This window comes from Tyto alba, unplaced genomic scaffold (assembly GCF_018691265.1).
Source record: "Tyto alba isolate M040663 unplaced genomic scaffold, T.alba_DEE_v4.0 Super-Scaffold_46, whole genome shotgun sequence".
NCBI classification, from domain to species: domain Eukaryota; kingdom Metazoa; phylum Chordata; class Aves; order Strigiformes; family Tytonidae; genus Tyto; species Tyto alba.
Window position 1 is genome coordinate 15,863,904 of NW_024881322.1, and position 21,099 is coordinate 15,885,002.

Sequence of the window (21,099 nt, forward strand, 5' to 3'; positions counted from 1 at the left end):
ATATATCACCCAAAACTTTCCCACATATGGCAATGTGGGATACATTTTCAGTTGGCCAGATTCTCAAATGCCTGGAGAGGAGAGCCAGAGCCTGCAAATGGTTTCGTTTTATGCACTCCTAAGTCATCCTCCCAAAGCCAGAAAGAGCCTGTAAATGCTGGAAGCTTGCAGGGCTGAGACCTGAGGTTTTGTGAGCCCCTGGGACAGTTGTGCAGCCTCAGCTGTGGGGACTGACCTGGGGAACGCTTGGTGTGCACAGCCACCGTCCACCTCAAGATCCAAACTGCAGAGCTGACTGAAAAAACCTAAAACTTATACTAAAGGAAGAGAGGAAAGCTACGCATTCCTTTTTCCATAAGCTTGAGAAGCTACATGGATTTGGCTTGATACTTGCAAGCAAGAAACTTCGGTTTAGGTGATTATTTGCAGTGGAAAATCGAAGGCAGGATGTTGTTTTCATTTGCATTATGTCTAGATCAGCGGTTTTCCCACTGAACTCTACACAAAACAAAGAATCAGAAACAGTCAGTGCATTTCCCCACTTATTGCAGAAAAAGGAAATAATGAAGTAGCGAAACAAATTGAGATGGTCTTCCTTCTCAGCCTTTACTTAGGAAAAATAAATCCTTGCAAAAGTGCTTCTAAATGGATGTTTTTGTCACTCTTAATATCAGACAAGTATCCTACCTGCAAAATTTTACAGTAAAGCACAGGCAGCCAAACTGAACAACCTCACAATTCCAAATATCTCAGTGTACAAATCAAAAAATGGCTATGCATTTTCTGAGATCCTTCCAAAGGTCCTCCTAGTACAGTATGTAGTACAAGTACCCACACTAAGGTGACATCTTTTGTGTTTTAAAAAGAAACCTATGGGGATTCCAAAAAGAGGAATTAAAGCCAGCAAAAATCAGATTATGTTGTTGCTTCTAATAGTAGAAATGAATCCAGAGTATTGTTAGCTGGCCTGCAGAATGTCTCTGCGGGAGACAGCAGGAAAGCAAACAATTCACCACACAGCTACTGTGCCGTCTTACATGATAAAATAAAGAATAAATTCTCTCAAGTGTAGATGGGAAAAAGTTATGGGTGATGGACCAAAGCTTTCCGTACAGGAGACAGCTGCATTTTTTTGCCTTGCACTGCAGGGCAGGACAAGTGTGAAGCACGTGTCACTAATTCACGCTTGGCAGGTTAGTTTTTTGGTAGATAGAGATTTAGTACGTCAGAGTGCACAAGATAGTTCTTATTTAATCTGCAGGTTTACATGTCTGGCAGTTCTGTTCACCAGGGCCCCAGCAGTGGTCTTCTGTGCAGTTCGGGTGGCATCTGGGACCTAAAACACAAGAGCAGAGCATTGTATTCTATAAACATGGACACCACCACCACCACCACCACCATGTGAGTCACAGAAAGCAAAGACTTGAGCTTTCCTTCTTGATAAACCAAGGGAGGAAGCACCCATAGACCAGTGCTCAAAAATTTTGAAAGCTGGACTTTAAATCCTTATCCTTTGTTCATCTCGGGTTTCCTACGTGCGGTTCTACACACCTTTGAGCAAGCGGGTGCAACACCCAGCCGGTCTAGCTTACGAAAGAGGCACATTTTTCCCAGGAACAGGAATCTCAGCTACTGCCCGTCTGGCCCTTCTGCTGGAGGTTGCGTGCCACAGCAAGTCACTGCCGGCTTGCGGCCAGGCATGTGCCAGCTGCTCGCTATGGACCACATGTAAATCAGTGTTTCTGAACAACTCAGTTCCAAAAAGAAAACAAACCCAACTGGATTGGCCGGCAACTGCCAGCTACTCCGACCACAGAGAAATTCGACTTGTCTGCTTCGCGCCCTCCTCCCTGCCTCTGCCAGAAACATTCCTAAGTGTAGGACTAGGCGAGAGACAGGCAATCGAGGCAGCAGGATGGACAGACACCCTGGCTGGCCTTGAAGATTCAGTGTCAGGCTCTTTCCCATCCCTCCCTCCTTACTCTTTTCTTTCTTTTTCTTCTTAATGCCAAGAAAAGTCCCAGAGAAACAACTTATTAAAACCATAAATGGCTATCTAAGCAGATTAATCCGGAATTCACTACATTTAAGAGGCATTTCCTACTAGAGTGATTCTTCCTGCTAACTACATGTGATTCTCCCTCCCCCCCCATCGCCCATCAAATAGCTGAACGAATGCCAACATTTGTCCAAGGGTTGATTGATTTGGTATTTGGTGCAGGACCAAAGAACTTTTTTTTTTTTTTAAGTTGAAAAGTTAAAGGTTAACATTTCTGTGGTGTTTAGAGCCAAACTCCTGTGCTGACTTGTATCGTTCGCAACCCCTTGATTACGCTAGGGCTCCACAGAAAAATATGTCAACACAGAAGTTGGCTATTAGCTCTCAGGCAGTTACACAACTAGAAGAAGATAAAGAAAATATGTTTTTCCATCAATTTACAGTGCCAGAAATTAAATGCTCAGAAATGAAAATAAACTCTCCTTTTCATGAAATGACTGGGGATTTTACAAGGGACTCGTAATGCTGAAGGATTAGCTTGGGCCCATTCAAAGCATATGCTAAACAAACTTTTAAATATACGCTCATCTCCCTGTTGATCTAAAGCATCAGATTTATCTGCCTGTTTATCATTAATTTTGCAAGGATAATCCATGCAGCCCGAAACACCAGAGTTGTACAGCACTCAACTTGGGCCTTAGCACTAAAAAAGCTTCAAGTCCCACAGTAACTCTATGAAGGTACCCATATGGGTTGTCTAGACCAGAGCCTTGTATTGTAAACAGAAGAATGCTGGAAAACAAACAAGTGCACGTTACTCTGAGATATCTTTGAAGAAACACATGTGTAGGGTACTGTCTGAAATCAAGAGAAGCTTTCCCAACAACTTCACTGAGCTACAAGTTCAAGACCTAACCGCTGTGGAAAATTACACCTTAGGCCAGTGGTGAAGAAATAAAAGGGCTTCCCTTGGAACAGAGTTTGGTGGCTCTGTATGTAGGAATTGGTGGACCTGAAACCCACTGCATGAAAGATGGGATGTTCGTTCTTTTTTCTGGGGGAGCGCACAGCATTTTTGGAAAGTTAATACTCACAAGAAGACAGGTTGCTTGCAAATTCAAGCACCGTGAGAGGCTTCTTGCTCGTGTCAATGATGTCATTCCAAAGAACAGTGTCCATGTTGCACAGTTTGGGGTTGTTGCTGATTTTAACACCTCCGTTGAGAATTTCTGTCACAGAAGGAAAAAGATCGGTAAGTGAAGCAAGCTGCTTAAGTGTTCTGTCTCTGATCTAAAGAAAGGGAAATAAGACACATATTTCTTCACCTCAGTCACATGATGCTGACAGAAAAGGACAGTCTGCATGGCACCAGCATTCCTGATGGTGCAACTAACACCAGGCTCAAGACTGAAGGGTTTTGGAGGGTCAGATTCAGTGGGATGCCACTAAGATGCCACTTCATGTGGCTTTTTGCCTGGTGCAACCTCCAGAGGCCACTTGCACTCAGCAGAGATGGCACTGCTGGTGTGCACAGCCAGAGACCTGTCAGCATAAGATCCTAACTCACATACCACCAGCTACCACTGGAATTTAACAGAAAATACTGACATGTAGTGCTGGAATCAAATATTGCAAAATAATGAGTGGATACTTCTTTGAAATTCTGGGGACACAAATAAATCTCACCACACTGTTGATGCTTTGGGAAACGATGAACTTCCTTCATCTTTTGAAGGGTGGCTACCAGGAAAGCAAGTAGGAAGCTAGGAAACTACATTAAAATCCTTGTTGTTAAAGCAGGATTTCATGGAATATGACTTTGAGAGGAGATCTACAATCGGATCTTGATACCAATAACCTAACGGTTGAAGTTGGCTTTACAGGTACCTCCACATCTTGCCCTTGTCTCACCTGATAGACGTTTCATTGGCAGCTCTCGGAGTCCCTGGGTTTTATTCATGTGGTAATTAGATAAAACTGCCAGGGCGTAAGAGTTGTCATATAGCACATTGCCTCGGATGATCTGGAGGTTTTCTAGGGGAATGACATCCACCATGTTAAGCGCGATGAGCACGTAGCCTGCAACCTCCTGTATTGTCTGAAAGAACAACAGAAGAAACAAGGTGCTTAATCCATAGAGCTCTTCTACTCTTGACAGAGTTGCTTTCCTCCTCCCACCCCTCCAATCCACTGTCTTCCAATTTTAAGGAATGATAAACCACTTAATCTCACTAAAAAATAAATAAACCTAAGAACAAGAAGGGACTATGGAAAACTTTGTTGTCTAAGCAGGTATAAACTGACCCTTAGGGCAGCTGTCAGGGGGGTCATTCCAAAGGTCCAGCTTACCCCTGTTCTGTCCCCAAGCAAGGACAAGTGGGGCTGTCCAGGGGATGCAGGAAAACAGGTCAAGCATGTGTGATACGGCAACCAAGTTTGGTGCTTCCCTTGAATACTTGCCTAGCCTCCAACCACTGGCAGCCCAGAGATGCCAAGTGACTGAGGATTTTACACGCCCTCTTCTGTGCCTCTTACCTAGCTGGTCCTCCAATTCTCAGCAGAGGAGAAGAGCAGGTAACTATCTCTCTCTTAAAGCACTAAATAGTTATTGGACAAGAAAAATGAAGCACTGTCCCTGGATGTAGGTTAATTCCTGCCTTGTATTGTGAAACGGGTGTGTTTCCATCTCCTATGAAAATCACTGCAAACGAAAAACCCTCAGACTACCACTTAGGATATTCTTCTATTCTATGAAGACCATCAGTGATTTTTTGGGAGACCTGTTATGTTCCTGGGGACACTGAATTCCATGGTCAAGTTGTGCTTGGGAAAGAAAAATGGCAATATCATCATACTTGTAACACATATGTCTGAAACATCTATTTTCTGATGTTCTCGCTTGTTACTATAATTAAATGCTTTTTTTCCTTTTCTCTGTTCCCTGAGGAGGAAAGCTTACACAAAGAGATTACTCTAAATCCAGAGGACTGACCTGTTTATTCAAATCTATCATACAAGACTCTTGATACCAGATATACACTTACGTCAAAAAAACTTCTTCGTCTCCTGCCTCTTTCTTTGAAAACCTCTTAATCTGATAACCAGGCATGCCAAAATCAATGCACGTAAACCACCTTCTTTAAAAAATATAACTGCAACTGTGATGCTATTGCTGCTGGTGGCAGTCTGGCAGCAGGGGAGGAGAGCTGTACCCCTCATCTGGTCTCTGCTGGTGGGAAGCCTCTGAGGAGTGAGGCAATGGGTAGGGATGTAATAATAATATTTGCAAATAAGAAAAAACCCATCTACATGGCAGCCAGCATAGGTTGGAAGGTGCCTGAAAAGATATTTCTCAAAATAGGTTATTTAGTACGGTTGAATGTATCCTGCAGCCGACAGGTATGATGAGACTGTGCTCTGCAATTTTGCTGACATGAGCTAGCTATGTTTCTGGATCACCGCAGAATTTATACATAGCTGATTATTTGCACTTCAAAAACACAGTAAGATTCCTTCTGCAGGGAAGGCCACATTGGCCAAGAACACTAACCTTCAGGAAAGAGAGGTCACGATTGTGCTCCACGTATGTAATCTCCAGGTTGCTCAGTACCACCTCGCAGTTGTTGTACATCCTCTGCAGGCTGGTGAAATGGTCTTCCACATGTCCCAGCTGGGTCAGCTTATTATTTGTCCCTTGACAAACTGTGGAAGAAAGAAGAAAGCTCCATGAAGGGAACCAAGGATAAGTATGAGGTAAAGACTTGTTGCCCACCCATCTTTACAAACATCGCCATAAGTGAAGAATCAGAACACATTTGTAAGAAACAAAAGCATTATCTTGCTTGATCATCATGGCAATAGCATAGGGAGCACGCCACATTTCCCAGGCATGGACATGTAGCAGAATTAACAGCTGGAATAACCATCCATTGCTTTCTGTTATATATATATATATATATATAATAAATAAAGAAATAAATAAATGAGGCTTTCAGACATAAGTAGCACTAGGTTTTCTGTACCACAAACATAACTCAGCTCCTGAGGATAGGGATGGTACACTGATACTGTGCCATCAAACACTACTGAACGCTGTACCCTGCCAGGTACCACTGCTCTGTATCACTGAAGGCGAGGTGATGTCCTTGGGAGCCCCTTTACAATACTGGGGCGTTGGGCCTCCTTGGAAGATCAGTGGGAGGGAACTGGGGTTTCCTGCAGGACCCAAGTTTTAAGAGCAAACTGAAACTCCAGGGCTCACACAACCCTTGCCACTCTGACACACTGGGCCTATGATAGACTCAGGAGGTTTCCTGGCATATTCAGCTTTGGCACACAAATTCAGCTAAGCCTGCTTTGCTGATGGAGAAGGAAGTGGTGCCACACAGAGCACCACTGCGATTACAGACATAATGGTGTGATGGAAAAATTAGTCCCCACTTGAAATTCTATTATTTGGCTTTACCAAACCTAGAGGAACTGACAAAAGATATCACCACTATTTTCCAACTGCAATTAAAGAGCAAAATGCAAATTACTTTAAAGAAAAAAATATCACACATGCGCCTCACAAACTCTATACTCATCCAGACATTCCTGAGCCTATCCCTACATAACTAAGATTAAAACATCTCTGTGTTATGCCAATACAGAGGAAAGGAGAAAGATACAGAAGGCAATGTGGTAAAAGACTTCACAACACCTTCCAGGTGGAATGCTTCAGCCCAACTTTGCTCTTCAGTGGTAGCAAAAGGAGGCCTTTATCTCATCAACACTGTAATGCAACCCAAGCTTGACCTCATAGCTTTTCATAACATACTGAAAGAATTGAATTCTTTTAACTTGGAGAAGAAGAAAACAAAAATTATATTTTTGAAAAGCCGTAATTCCTAGAAGAACCAGTCACAAACTGGAACACCATTGTGTGGGGTGCTATAAAGCAAATAACAAGGACTCTTGGCAAAGTTGGAAATAAATTCTGGAGCTAGTAACATAAGAAGATATCTTTTGAAGATTTACCAAACAATTGATGTTTTATTAGTAGGAAAAATAACTTAAAAAGCAGTGATAAAGACACACTTATCAATCGTCAAAACCATTTGCTGAACATGTGTTACTTCTCAGTACAGCCATCACCATTAAGGACCTATGGTGGTAACAGATTAAATACTCTTTGTCCAGGTTTAAAGCAAGGCTATTCACTCACATTCCTCGGTTATTTCTTATTATACATCTAGACACACATTATGGTGTTTGGTATCAGAGTGGCAACTGCTGGTGAATGGGGATAGTTTAACGGGGGCTGTGATTATACCATCTAAGCCAACATGAGGCTCACGTGTAAAAAACAACGCTTTTTACATTTGCCTTGAATTTCTGTAATTCCTAAGAAGGAGTTTTCAATTCCTAAATTCCAGGATTTTCTGTTCCAATTTCCAGCTTAACTGTTCCAACCTGTTCATACTTAAAATCTGCATTTGCTGCCTTCTGCTTCAAGTATGAGTACCACAAATTATCAACTAGAGTCACAGGAGGGGTCTTATCCTGTGGAGTGGTGACATTTTGAAGGCAGAAAGTTAGAAATATTGTCATATGCTGGTCTGCTCTGGAAAATGTTTTGTTGTTGGGGAAAGGGGTGAAGAGGCTTTGCACTGATTGGAAAAATCAGAGTTCTCCCAGAGGTTGTCTTGAATTTTAAGCAATGTTATCCTCCAACCAAGGAAAAGCCAATAATAAAAGATTCTCAGATGGTTCAAAAGCTCAGCTTGGATGCTTAGTTTAGGCACCTCAGATCTGCTGTTTAAACGGTGTGATTTTGAAATGCACTCAAATACACTGCAGGAGCAGGTGCAGTTCAGACTGCTCATAGAGATGAAGACATGTAAGTCAGCCTGTTCTGGTCCTCAGGGTCCACAAATGGTCTGATGCTCTCACTGCATCCCCGGTGTTAACAGCAAAGATCTGCTCTGCTACTTGAGACACTGCAAAAGCTGCAGTGTTTACCATAAATCTGAACTGAAGGAAGGGTGGAAGGGGCAACATTCTCCGGCAGCGTCCTCCCGGCCACCTATACCCCCCATTGACCCTGCACTGGTTGGATTGCACAGTCCATCTCCCTGAAACAAGCCCTAGGAGAAACGGCACACCCTCAGACGTGCTTCCCTTGGGATCAGACAAGCGCTGGAGCTCTGAACGTGACTCAGCCCTCCCGAGAAATAGAGACTTTCTCACTGCTTACAAGGCCAGGGCTGACACAGCAGGCAGAGGGCATGGCTACTTTTCCATTTCTCCCTCTTGCTCTCCCATGGGACTGGCTCAGTTGAACCATGCCAAAGGGTTGATTTAAGCTATAAATAATGCAGAACAATAAATAAATAGATGGACAGAGGTTACTTTTAGCTCAGGAAGGCTCACTGATTTGGTTCACCATGGTGCCCCATGAACCGCTGCATTGGTAACTGCTCTGAGGACAGCAAGGAGGCAGGAGCAAATTGTCAGAAGGAGCTTGCCAGCTTGTGAAGCTTGCAGAGGGAAACCCAGGCTCTGAAGAGGCTTTAGGTTTTTCCTCCAGGACTTACTTGGACCTACTTTCTTCCCCAGTTTTGTGAGTAGAGAGAGCTTTGATGGCTCTCTACCAAAGGTTTCTTACATGTGAAACCACTCGTCCCCTCCATCAGGCTCATCACATCCCTCTACTCAGTAAAGACACGGAGGTGAGATGTTAGTTAAGATCCGGAGAGGAAAAGAAAATGGGTTGCTTCTGTTAAGATCTCAACAGAAGATGGGTAGCATCAGCCAGACTACCCTACAGGAGCTTTCCCCTTCATGCACAGTTTTTTGTTTGCTCAGAGATACAGGGCCAAATCCTTGTTTGCTGCAAAGAGATCCAAGTACCTCAAAAAAGTGAACTTCATCACAGCAGTATTTACCAAATGAGAACCTGGGTCATAAGATGTATATGCTGAGCAAATAAAACCCAAATCAAAAAAAACAACCTAAATCCCTGCAGCAGCATCACTGAGCTCAGGCAAAGGTGTTGAATCATTTTCTAAATAGAGTATTTCATGTGATGAATACCATTCCTGCAATTTCTTTGCTTACGAAAACTGTGTTCTGAAAAGATACATGCTATAATTATCTTTATATAATACTACAATGTGAATGTCATTATGGCTAGAGGGAAAAGCACAGACAAGGTGGTGCTCACCTTGCTCCACAGAGTTTTAAGTGGGATGTGCATGCATGAGTGGATGGATGAATTATATTATGATTTAACCTCTATTGAGCTTGACCTATTTGCCCTCCAAAGGACAGATTTTGATGTCACATACATTCATTCTATACTTTTGTTTCAATGTGTAGGAAAGCCAGCACTATCCAGGTTTAGGAGTCAGTGGTGGGTACAGAGTCCCTTCTGGTACGGCTGGGGCTGTGGTACCACGTGTATGTGGTAGTATGTAGTATCATGTAATGTATGTCCTGTGTGGACATTTACACATGGTGGCAGCACATTTTAGTTCTAAAGGAGAGTAAAAGAACTGGAGAAGTTTCCTGATCAAAACCCAGAGTGAGAACGTCCCTGGCCAGTAGAAAAGCTGTGATCCAGATCTGAACTTCGGGGCACGGGCTGATCCCTAAAAGATGCAAGCTTTGCTCTTACCTGTTACATTCATATAACAAAACCACAGCCAGCCTGGAAAGTTTTGACATGGAGAGGATGTCCCAGGAGGCTGCTGTCTTCTGCCCCAGCCTGGGTGACCCGGGGGCAACCCCAAAAGTCTGCAGGGCAGCAGCGTGGGGTTACCACCCTGAAGCGTTTTATTTCCCTGAGACACGACTCTTGGTACACATGCTGTGCTTCCTAAGTGCCAAAGTGATGTTGATCTTGAATCAGTTACAGTATTACCTCAACAGACAGCCTAAAAAAATGCAGATATTGCTGAAATGAGCCAAAATGTCAGGTGCTGTATATGACAGCAACGATCAAAGTGCTGAAGAAAGAGGCATATTTTACTGATAGAGGCAAACTCAGTGAATTTTAGTGCTTATGAATAGTGCAGGGTTGGCTGCCCTGGGTACTAAAGTCCTCTCTCAGTCCCCAGACATGCTTGCTCCCCTTTTCTGACTCAAACCTGGTATTAAAGGAGTATTTCTAGGTGATGCAAACAGATTCGCCCTCTGCAGCTCTCTGCTCCTTGGCCTTTTTTTTTTTTTTCTTGTGCAGCTAAAAGAAGTGGAGTGAAACCAAAGCATCTCCTAAATGGCATTTTCCAGAGTGATGGTAGGGAGACAGAATGCATCCAGCCAGACAGCCGTGACGCAAAGGGTCTGTATTCTCCCAAATCCATACAAGCTCAGATTAAACAAAGTGGTCTCTGCAGCAATTGCCTAATACAAGTGAAATCTGTTTTCATCTTTTCCCCAGAAAATTTCTAATTACTGAAGTACCAATCCTGTCATGCATATTTGTCCCAGACATAAGAAAAACCCCAGAAAATGTTTTGAAACCAAATTACCACCAATCCTCAAATCATCAGCTGTTTCTGCCCACACTTAGCCTGTGTCAAGTCTCCCTGCAGCTCTGAAGTATGCATTGAAATAACTCGCAAAGGCAATTTCAGAGACACACACAACTCCATTTCCATGCTTCATATATCACTTATAACTCTATATGACCTGGCATAATAAATTGATACACTTTTTCTGCATGTTTTCCAGCCATTATTGCAATAACACGAAACTTGCAGACAAGAGATATTTGTTTAATTTGCCAGCACATTTATACATTTTCCTCTCTCCTCACTCATTGACAGTAATTTCACTTTTGATTTTTTTTTTAGGCATTTCATGGAAAAGCAGTACTTTCCTGGGCACTTGGTCCAGATACAAAGCTGCCTCTGAAGGCCAGGGGAGATAATGGCACTTGATGTCCCACCATCAGTGCTACCTACAATCAATTCACCTTAACCAGAGCTTGGGAAAAAAACCCAAAACTTTCAAATGAACTGGAATAATTTTGTAAGAAATACCAATCGACATGGGTCTGCATGGGCAATCACCCCATCCCAAACCCCTGTGCCTTGCACCCCACAGGTCAGCCCTCCCCAACGCATGGAGGATCCTGTGCCTCCATGCTCCTCCTGAGGAGAAAAACTGTTTCGCTCTTATGAGGGCTGCCACTGACCTTCACCTAATGGGGCCTCAGAAATTAAATGAAGATCCTTGTGTCACTCCTCAGAAATTAAATGAAGATCCTTGCGTCGTTCCAGCACAAATCTGTATACCAGCTATAGGGGCAGGTCATGTATATCAGGTTTTTTTAAGTGACCTCAAAGCATTCCCTTACAGTTATTGAACAGATCCACATAACTTACTGTGGAGACTAGAAAAGTGCATCTAGTACTGTCACATAATCAAAATAACGGCATTTAAACTTACAGGGAAATTCTAGAGGAGAGAGGACATTCGTCATTCTGACTAACCTGATTTCTGATAGAAAGAGAAAGAACTATGCAGTGCTTTCCCTTAAGAAAACAGGTATGAAATGTCAGATGCTGGAAAAAGAACGTAACATTACATTACATGTGATTAACCATTTAAACAGAAACACTCCTTATATTCATCAGTTCCTCAACATTAGAGAGAAGTGATGGAGAAATTTGGGTATTACTGTGTTGAGTGTGTTTTACATACTGAGTAAGAATTTCAAGACGGAGGAAAGTCCACATGACACAAAAAGAAAAGCAAATCTGCTCTGATGAGCTGTGGGAAATTACAAAAAGGGGAGGAAAAGCTAGAAAATAGGTGAGGAGTATAAACAGTGCTCAGACGCGGGTGGATGTTTTCCCTTGAGAAAGGTGGTTGCAAACACATACGATGCCTAAAATGTCCAGTTTCAGCTTAACGACTGCAGCATTCGGGCACTGGTAATGCTGTTGTAAAAGATAGTAATTTTTGCACATATTCAAATACTTAAAAACATTGTGAAAACCAGCATTGTGTGGCTGTACTAAGTCCCTGCTCAAACAATGTGGTTTAGAGTAATGCAGTAACTGAGATTAATTCCAACTTTTTGATGCACTGGGAACCAAACAATGACAAAGCGCTTAAAAATACTTATCTGGAAACTGTAATTGCAAAAGTGACACAAAACTAATGCCATAGTGGAGAAAAATAATATGCCTTAAGGGAAAGCCTTCCCAGATGGTTTCTTATTTCTATTTACTTGATGAAAGCAACTTTTCCAGCTAAATCTAATTTTAAGTTTCCCTTGCTTGAGCTAGGAGCAGAGACCTGCCCTTCGATGGCAAAAGTAATGTCCTGAATTGGAAGGGACAGAGGCAGCATGACAGTTGGATGGCCCAATTGCTGGTGAGTGCCTTCACCTGGAAGAATAAATAATCATATACAAACCAACTTGCTCCTGAATGAAGATCTCTCCAAAGTGAGAGCATTTCTGACAACAAGGGATTCAGCCTTATTAATTCCCCAGGGTACACTTTTTTTTTCGCCTTTTTTTTTTTTTTCCTCTCCAGTATCATTTAGTAATACTTCTACTTTTCTTCTCTGTTGCCTTTAATTCATTCAGCATGTGTCTCCATTAATCCTCTAGATTAAGGCCAGATTGGGATGTGCTGAAATCAGTCTTTCCACTGGCTTCAATGTGAACTGGACGGGGGATTAAATTCTCTTGCTGACAACAGTGTATATTTGGAGCAACTACAAGGACAGGGTGGGCTAGCCCAGAGTTTGAGCTTTCCCCTCTGAATGCCTTGGGATGCAACTGTGGGAGGGATATAGATATTTTCTGTAACTACCAGCAGAATTTCAAAGAAATGGGAGCTGTCACCTTACAATTTTCTACAGTTTGGGAAAAGGTTGATTTCTAAAGGTGGATAATAGATGGGAAATTTTTGGAAGAGGTGTTTCCAATGGGGTACTGAAAGATAACCCAGGTTTAGATCAGTTTTCTTCAGATGGTTTTGTCAGTGGTCTGCAAGAAGACATCAATCACTGCTGAGGATGCCTGCAGATGACACTAGCATCAACGGGGTTCTAAATAACAAAGAGGGACAGATGACCTGCACAGGCTGGTTTGTATAATTTAGGAAAATAAGCCTTCTGAACAACATTGTTTGAACTATAGCCAAAGGCAAGGTCTTACATCAAAGACTGCAGAACACATACTAGACAGAAAACAGGGTGCTGGGATGCAACTGCCCTGAAAAGCACTTGGGGAAAATAAGAGGTGGCCAGTGCATTGCGTGACACCACAGAAAACCACAGCTGCTGGGTGCATCGGCAGGAAAATACCGGGCGAGGGGAGGCAGGAACTGGCATTAATTGCTGGTGGTGGTCTGGCATGACCAAGAGTGGTGACCTCCACACAAGAGGCCTCTCTTCTCCCAGCAAAGCGGGTCCCAGTCCCAATGGCACCGTAATGTTCCACCTGGGCTTCGACACTTCTCCAAGCTCCATTTCAGCCCAAGCTCCATTTCAGCCCATGTTCCCACCACACGGCCAACGGCTAGTGCAGCATGACTTTGCCTTGAGTTTTGCAGGCTATTTACTGAGAGGGATGGCTGGAAAGTCACACTCCCCAAGATGTCCTCAACAGCAGCTGCTGGGTCGCTTCTCCCACTGGCACCCTTTGGGAAGGCTGCTATAGAGGGAACCAAGAGCTTGCGTGGGGCTTTCTCTGTTGAGCTGTTGCTCAAGGTTAGTGGCAAAGTCTATCACAAGTGCAGTCACCAATGAACTCAAATAATGAGCTGTTCTTATGATTTATTAGCAAGGAAAACCCAAGAATAAGGAAACTTCATATCTTTTGACCGCTATCCAAACATACGCACACATATATACACAAATGATAACAAGCAGTTTATAATTTTTATACACAGCACTTAATAAATTTTGTACAGAAAACCACAGAGGTACTTTCCCCCCCCTTTTAACCATCTTTATAGAAACTTGGGCCACACTGACTCTGTTATTTGAAGTCAACATCGACTTGGATGTCCCCCCCAAGGAGTTTCTCCATGTGAACCTCACTGAGCACGGTGATGAGCTTAGCCCTACAAATCTATCAAGACCAGGATAGGTGAAGTGATGACTTCATGCCATAGCTTGCCATCTTCAGGCCCGTGGTTCCCTATGTACAGTGGAGTGACTGAAGGTGGATGCTCTAAGGTTGCACAACACAGCTCTTCAAGCCAAAACACCAGCTGCAGCTTAGACATCCAAGCGGCGTAACAGCAGAGGGAAACACCACCGAGTGCTACGGGAAGGAACAAGACTTTGGAAACTGCTGTGGAGGAAATTGGGGAGCGGGGAAAGGCAGAGTCAGTGGTATAAACACTGAATGGGAGTAGTGCCATCCCACTTACGTTGGGTCCTCCAAGGGAAAGCATTGCCCATGCATGTGTTTCAGGACAGTGACCTTTATGCTGTGTGGAACCCACATATTGACCAAAACATGTTTGCCTTGTTCTGTGGAAGACAACCTCAAACAAGACCATGCAAGGGATAAAAGACTCTGCTGTCAGTATGAGCAGGATCCATGCCCTTTGATGGTTTCCCCCAAGGATGGGCCCACCAGGTAGCACAGCCTCTGGCTAACAGTCAGAGCTGCAGCCCTCCTCCCCTCTGGCTTCACACACTGCCACAGGTACTACACCCATTGCAAAACGGCCGTAGGCAGCTGCTGGGCAGAGTTCTGGAGCGGCACAAGGGCCGTCACGCAGCCCCATCCACACCAGGCTCAGGCCCTGGGAAATGGCTTGGAGAAACGCAACAGCTCTTGGCACATACGGTGAATTTTGTCTTACTGTCTTGACGCACGTGGTGTAAAAAGCCTGCGTAGAGTGCAGCAGCAAGTGGCTAAGAGACCTTTGACAAGGGACACAACACACCGAGGCTTTAATCTTGATGAGAAGTGTGTGGCAGGGGTGTGACATCTCAAGATCTACACCGGGATATTTGGGAAAACAAGTGGATGACAACAGATACATAAGCCTGTGCTCTGTGGTCTAAAAAAATTACATTCTTCACAGTTGTTTGTTCTGGCAACATTTACGGAGCAGCAGGATTTTATAGCACAATAAAAAGAAACTGAAGATGTGTGCCCATGAAAATGTGGGACCAGTTTCTAGTTACATCAGTGCTGAATTGTTTAAAATTGTTTCAAAATGAGTTAATATGAGAAATGAGAGCTAAAAGCATTAAACTATGCTGTGAACATTTAACCACGTGGGATTTCTTAAGACACTGCAATCGCATATTTTCATTTGTGCTTTCCAATGAAAAGAAATCACATGTTTTGCTTCTTTTATATTAAACCAAGTCTTATATTGAAATAAGCTGTGGTGCTCATACATGTACTTCTGAATCCCTTGAGGTGTATATTCTATGTAAGCGCTCGCACACTGACTCAAAAGAGCAAGAGAAACCACTTGCATCTGGATTCCAAGTAGAAGACTAAAAGCTTGCTATTTCAAATGCAATACATTCTTATTTTTTTACCGATATGTATCTATACGCACGCACATATATATGTGGCTCGCCCAGATGAGTAGACTGACATCTCCAGAGACTGCGGTAAATCTGGAGAACTGCTGGGAACAGCAACCGTGTGAGTTTTGTTCACTGCCTTGAGCTACGCATGCCCACCTCCCTCCAGACAAGCCCACCTCCGTCCGTGCACGGTCTGCCCGCTGCCGTCACGGCGGGCACCGCCAGCAGCCGCCGAGGGTGCCGCAGCCACCCCCCGGCCCCGTGCAGCTGCCGCCCGGCACGACGCTCCCTCGGAAGCTCCCTCTGGAGCAAGTTCCAGCCTCCTATGGATTCAAGTTGGAAAGCTACAGAAAGAAGGATCTATGCCCCCAAATTCCTCGTGAGACGTCCATTAGGAATGAGGTTGCCTTCCCAAATGAGGCTAAAAGAAGACAAAAACTGCAGACAGGGCTAACATAAACAGTATTTACTGCTTCAAACAATAAAGGAACTGTGAAGTTATCTGTACTGATGTAGCAAACGCCCTGTCGACTAACTACAAAGAACAAGTAAAAGCTGATAAAAAGCTTTAAACGTTTGTCTCCAGCTACTACACATTCATGGAAATGAGTACTACAGTTAACTCTTACATTAGGGCTTCCAGCCGAAATCTGGATATTTGCACATGTTGACAAGTAAGCAAGTTAATACATGCTGCTGGGTTTGAAAAGCCTCCAATAATATTCAAGTTTAAAAGGAATAGCTGAAGAGCACATTAAATGTAAATGAGCTCTGGATCACCTTCTGATCTTCATTTAAGCCTTGACTAAAATTCAATGGAAAGACTGCTATTGAAACCAATGGGATCTGAATCAAGGTCTTATTTCACTTAATTTAACTGTGTGTAATTCAATAAATGAGGCAAATAGACTTTCTACCGCCCTTTTTTTCTGGAAGGAGGAGAACTACAATTACGTTTTGTAAGCACAGCTAAAAAGCCACAAAGTGATTTAACAGCACCTGGGTAAGTTTTGAAGATGGAGACCAATTTATCTTCAAAAGTTTGCAAAGACAAAACATTGAATTTAGTCGTCGGCACTATAAATGTTGCATGTTACAGCAAGTGGACTGCTTTTAGAGTTGGTCTTATTTAGCAACAGGGAATCTCAGACACATTTAATGCCAGAGTTTAGTTCTGTGAAGAAATGTAAACAAGTTTGAACATTTTAAAAGGTACTTGAAATACACGATTACAGTACGTTACATGCTGTTCAGACTGAAAAATGTTCCCTCTCCATCTCTTGAATTGCATGGTTAACCTCTGCTGTGCAGGCAGCCTTCCTCACAGCTCTTTCACCCTCTTCAGCAAAGCAGCTGCTCCATGGGTTAGTACTGAGCCCAGACATTCTGCAATCTGAACTCCAGAAATATAATTTTGTACTGGATAAACCTCTGCTAACGCTCTCAGACCTGGATCATCATAACGCCCGTTCACACAGGTCCCAGAAAATGAGACGATGGGGTTTATTTAAGAATAAGGGCCCAGGCACAGGTTTTATTTCTCTCTGACCTTGCCAAAACAGCCCTTCCACTTCCTCCTGCTTCTCCTCCTCCAATTCTTTAAAACAAACATTTCTGCTTCTGTGTAAAGATTTTGAGGCCTGTACATGCAATGGGCTGCACAAAAGCCTGTAAAGCAACTGTTACTGTGGCAGACTTTTGAGGACCCCTTATTTATCTTTCATCTTTGAAAACACTAATAAAAGAAACATATTAACAAGTGCGTAAATGAAATTATTTTTTTTCCTGAAAAGAATGAAAATACAGATTTTTCAAAAGCCAATGCATCATCCTGTCCCAGTCTTTTTAGGTCAAATTATTATTTCATATCGACTCAGAATTTGTGGCTGCTTAGTTGTGCATGATTTAAAATCATTACGAAGCTGCTAAATTTGATCCTGCAACTCCTTTTTCCCTTTAAGGGATGGTACCGGTTTTGACTTCCTCATGGATCTGTTCGAAGGAACAAGGCAGGCAAAATGCCATGCAGCTTTCTCAAACACAAAAAAACCCCTACATGCAAATATGAAAATCCAGAAGACGACATGCAGATAAGGATTAAAAAAAATCCACCCTTACATAAACACCACAAACCTGCTTTAATACGTTCCACTCCCTGCAGAAAAAGCTGCCAGAAAAAAACTGCTCCATCAGTTCAGCGAATGGGGGGAATAAACGTCCCCTTGTACACAAAAACCTGGTAAATTAGCTACAACCTAAGCTCCAGCACAGAATGTAAAAATGTTATCGGTAGCTGTCGGCTGGACTGTGCTTATCTTTGCCAAAGATGTCTTTAGGGGAAAAAAAAGAAGCAGCTTTTTACTAGTGCAGAAAATGCATGTAGAGACATGAAAGCCCGACTGTAAGCCTGATCTCATTGACTCCTGTTCCCGTCTGCTCCCTGGTCCCCACAACGTTTCTTCTGCAAAAGACTGCACTCAAATATTTTGACGGATGGAGGGTTTTTGTGTAATCCTCTGGGTTTGGGTTTTTTTTTTTTTTTCTTCTTGTTTCCAGTCTCTGACTAGAAATAATTGATTTTTGTCTTTTACTATATTACAGCATTTCAGAAACTCGCTGCTGTAAACAAGTTTGGGTCCCTGAGCAGTGAAGCTCTGAAATACAACTGTACCTGCCTAAGAAATACACTGTGTTTCATGTCCCTGGCATTTCCTTGCCTTCATTTTTCTGTTGTGAGAAGTTTCTTTAGCAGGAGAACTGAAATCACATTCTGGCATATTTCTGGTACACCATGTGAAGGGGCCACATTTTTGTCTAGCCCATTTCTTACATAGGAATTCAAAGAAAGAAAAAATTGGTGGAGTAGCAAGCTGCGAAGATCTTAAAGAAAATCAATGTTAAGATTTGAGATCCAACCACTCTGAGAATTTAGACGCTTGAATCTTTAAGCTTTCAATGACTTTTACTGAGTACTAAAAATATCAGAGAAAAAAAAATGATGCAAGGCAGGCACTTCTGAACCTCGGTTGAAAAAAAAAAAAAAATCACCCTTAGTTTTCCACAACATGACATTAACTTTGGAAGGATATGGCTTTGGCTACTACACCTCAGAAAGTTTCCAAAATTGCAAAACAGTTGCCTTTCTGAGCAAATACGCACATCACACAGCCAACTCTTCCACTCCACTGCGAAGCTGCTCCCTGCGTGAAGTAACTTCTGATAAGCCTTACTAAAACCAGAGCCACCTTATCAGGGAAAAATGACACCTAGCAAGTTTTTAAAGCCGTAGGTCTGTTTGGCTGCCTTTGATGCTTTCGCCTGTCTTCCATCGCTATCTATCGGTTCAGCAGCTGCAGCAGCTCTTGTGAGCCCAGGAAATCACCTAGCTGCAAGCCATGAGATGCTACCAGCTCCGGAGAACAGAGCTGCTTTGTGTTTTAGCAGCTTTGTGCTGCCTTTGTCTTCAGCCCTCAGAACTTGGAAACAAATACTCATCTTGAACAAATCAAGCTATTTCTTCCATGGGCTAGGAAATAAATTTTGCAGTGTTGACTGTGGGACTGTGGTGCTACATTGGATTGTATGGCCAGTGTTGGAAAAATAAAGCAGAACAATCCTCTTCTCAAAACTAGAAATAAAGGTCTGCATTACAGAACCTCAATGGCAAAGCACTTAGGTGGAGATTTTCCAATGTAGGAGTAGGAGTTCAGCATGCAAATTATACGGCACACCAGTGGGATGTGGCCATCAGCACTGGCTTTTGAAAATCCCCTCTTTAAGGTGGATCAGTACTGCTCAAACAAGAATGGAAGTTCTGCCACTGAGAAGTAAAGTTTCCAAACCTACTATGCCTCCACGAAGGAACTTCCTGAAGGAGCAAGAGCACAAATGTTGCCTCAAACACCAAATTAGTGTGTTGATATCAGTGCTGCATGAGAGCATTTCAAAAGCTTGTCTCACTCCAAAAGGACTTCACTTAGTAGCACTGGGCTGCAGTACTTTGAAGAGGTCTCGTTATTAAGCAGAACACAACACAGCCTTAGAAATAATAGCAGTAAAAGGAAAAAAAAAAAAAACAAAAAAAAACAAAAAACAAACAAACAAACAAACAAAACCCAAAAAAAAACAAAACAAAAAAAAACAACAAAAAAAAAACACAACCCAGAAAGATGGGCTTGGAAGAGACGGAAACCAGCTGCTGGTAGATGAATTACATCTTCACTCAGCTTACAAGCTCCCAAAAGTCTCTGGGTTCTGGTACAGGAGTTGAGAAAACCCATGGGAAAATCAAGCTTATGATCTGAATTTGTTATACAGCTATGGGATGCCTCTGCTGTCACCAGGTTTGCTTTTATGAGGCAGACTCTGATAGAAGGGGTTTGTGATTTAGCTCTTGGATCTCATAACAAAAATTATTGAGTGCTTTCAGAGCTTTGCCAAAATAAGTTTCCATTAAAAGTCTCAAAGCAGCCTATGGAAAGTTTCTGCTATATTCTACTGAGCTCTCCCAATAAATGGCAATAGAGTTTATCCTTGTGGGAAAAAGCTCTGTCAGTGCACATCTATTCCAGATAATGTGCTACTAACACAACCCAGAAAAGAAAACGTGGGTCCAATAGTAACTCCAATGTGGTTTTTAGGGTGTTGCTTTTCTTTCTGCACGTTGGAGATGACAGTTCCATGGAGTCCCCCAACCCTTGCGACCGCACTTTGCATGATGTGACTGATGTGCTGCAGGATGCTGGGACACAGCAAAATACTGGATTTTTGAAACCTGAGGATTGAGCTCGCATTCTTGGGAGGAACTAATCCTACCCAGAACTGTGGGGATGCTCACAAACAGCAAACACATTCTTACCTGCTCCTAATAACACATGTCTTCAAGCATGCAAAATTCTCTGCTCTTCTTTTTCCATTTAATTGAGTTTATCTCAAAATTTGGCTTTCTATCAGCAAGGAAAAATATATTCTACGCTTCAAGAATAAAAAACTCATAAGGTGGAAAATCTGCATTGGCCTAGATCAGTGACCATGTAAAGATGATAAAGGTCTGATGGCAATACTGCTGCTTTTGAAATTTCTGCCTTACTCCATTCTTTTTGGTTTTAAGATTTTTAGATCCAAAATTGGCTATAAGTAAACAAACCCTACACCACAGAACTGGAAGGCCATCTTCTGATGGAAAGCTTTTCAGTGTGGTCATTATGTGAAAACTCATATTGGAGCAACAGGATTTCAGAAGCAGTGAATAAATATGCACATCTGTCAAATGGAACACTGAAAAGTTGGGGGTTTTGCCTGTATTTTAGTATAGAGATGCCATTAGGTCTCTGTGGTAACTCCTGTAAATGTGTATTATCTCATTCATTCCAAGACATCATTTAAAGTGCTTCATTGCCAGTGATTTTCAACCTGTGCTCTGCATCTCGGTGGGAGTCCCTGGACTATTTTCATGCCCATGTGTCCTGGGTTTGAGTGAGTGGTGGAGTTTTTTGGTGGCAGGGGAGGGGGCTATCGGGGCGGCCCCCTGTGAGAAGCTTCTCGAAGCTCCCCCAGCTCCAAGTCAGCACCAAAACTGAGCCCATCAG

General features: G+C 42.8%; 1 protein-coding gene across 3 annotated transcripts in view; it reads right to left on the reverse strand.

Annotated features, from left to right (window-relative positions):
- Nucleotides 1-21,099, reverse strand: part of EGFR (epidermal growth factor receptor) — a 159,640-nt gene that overhangs the window by 38,166 nt on the left and 100,375 nt on the right. For all 3 annotated transcript variants that reach the window (XM_042806549.1, XM_042806548.1, XM_032987020.2), the window contains exons 2-5: nt 5,550-5,701; nt 3,911-4,097; nt 3,094-3,228; nt 1,268-1,336 (exon numbers count right to left, since the gene is read on the reverse strand). In XM_042806549.1, coding sequence (XP_042662483.1) covers nt 1,268-1,336; nt 3,094-3,228; nt 3,911-4,097; nt 5,550-5,701 — 543 coding nt within the window. The remainder of the gene's footprint in view (nt 1-1,267; nt 1,337-3,093; nt 3,229-3,910; nt 4,098-5,549; nt 5,702-21,099) is intronic.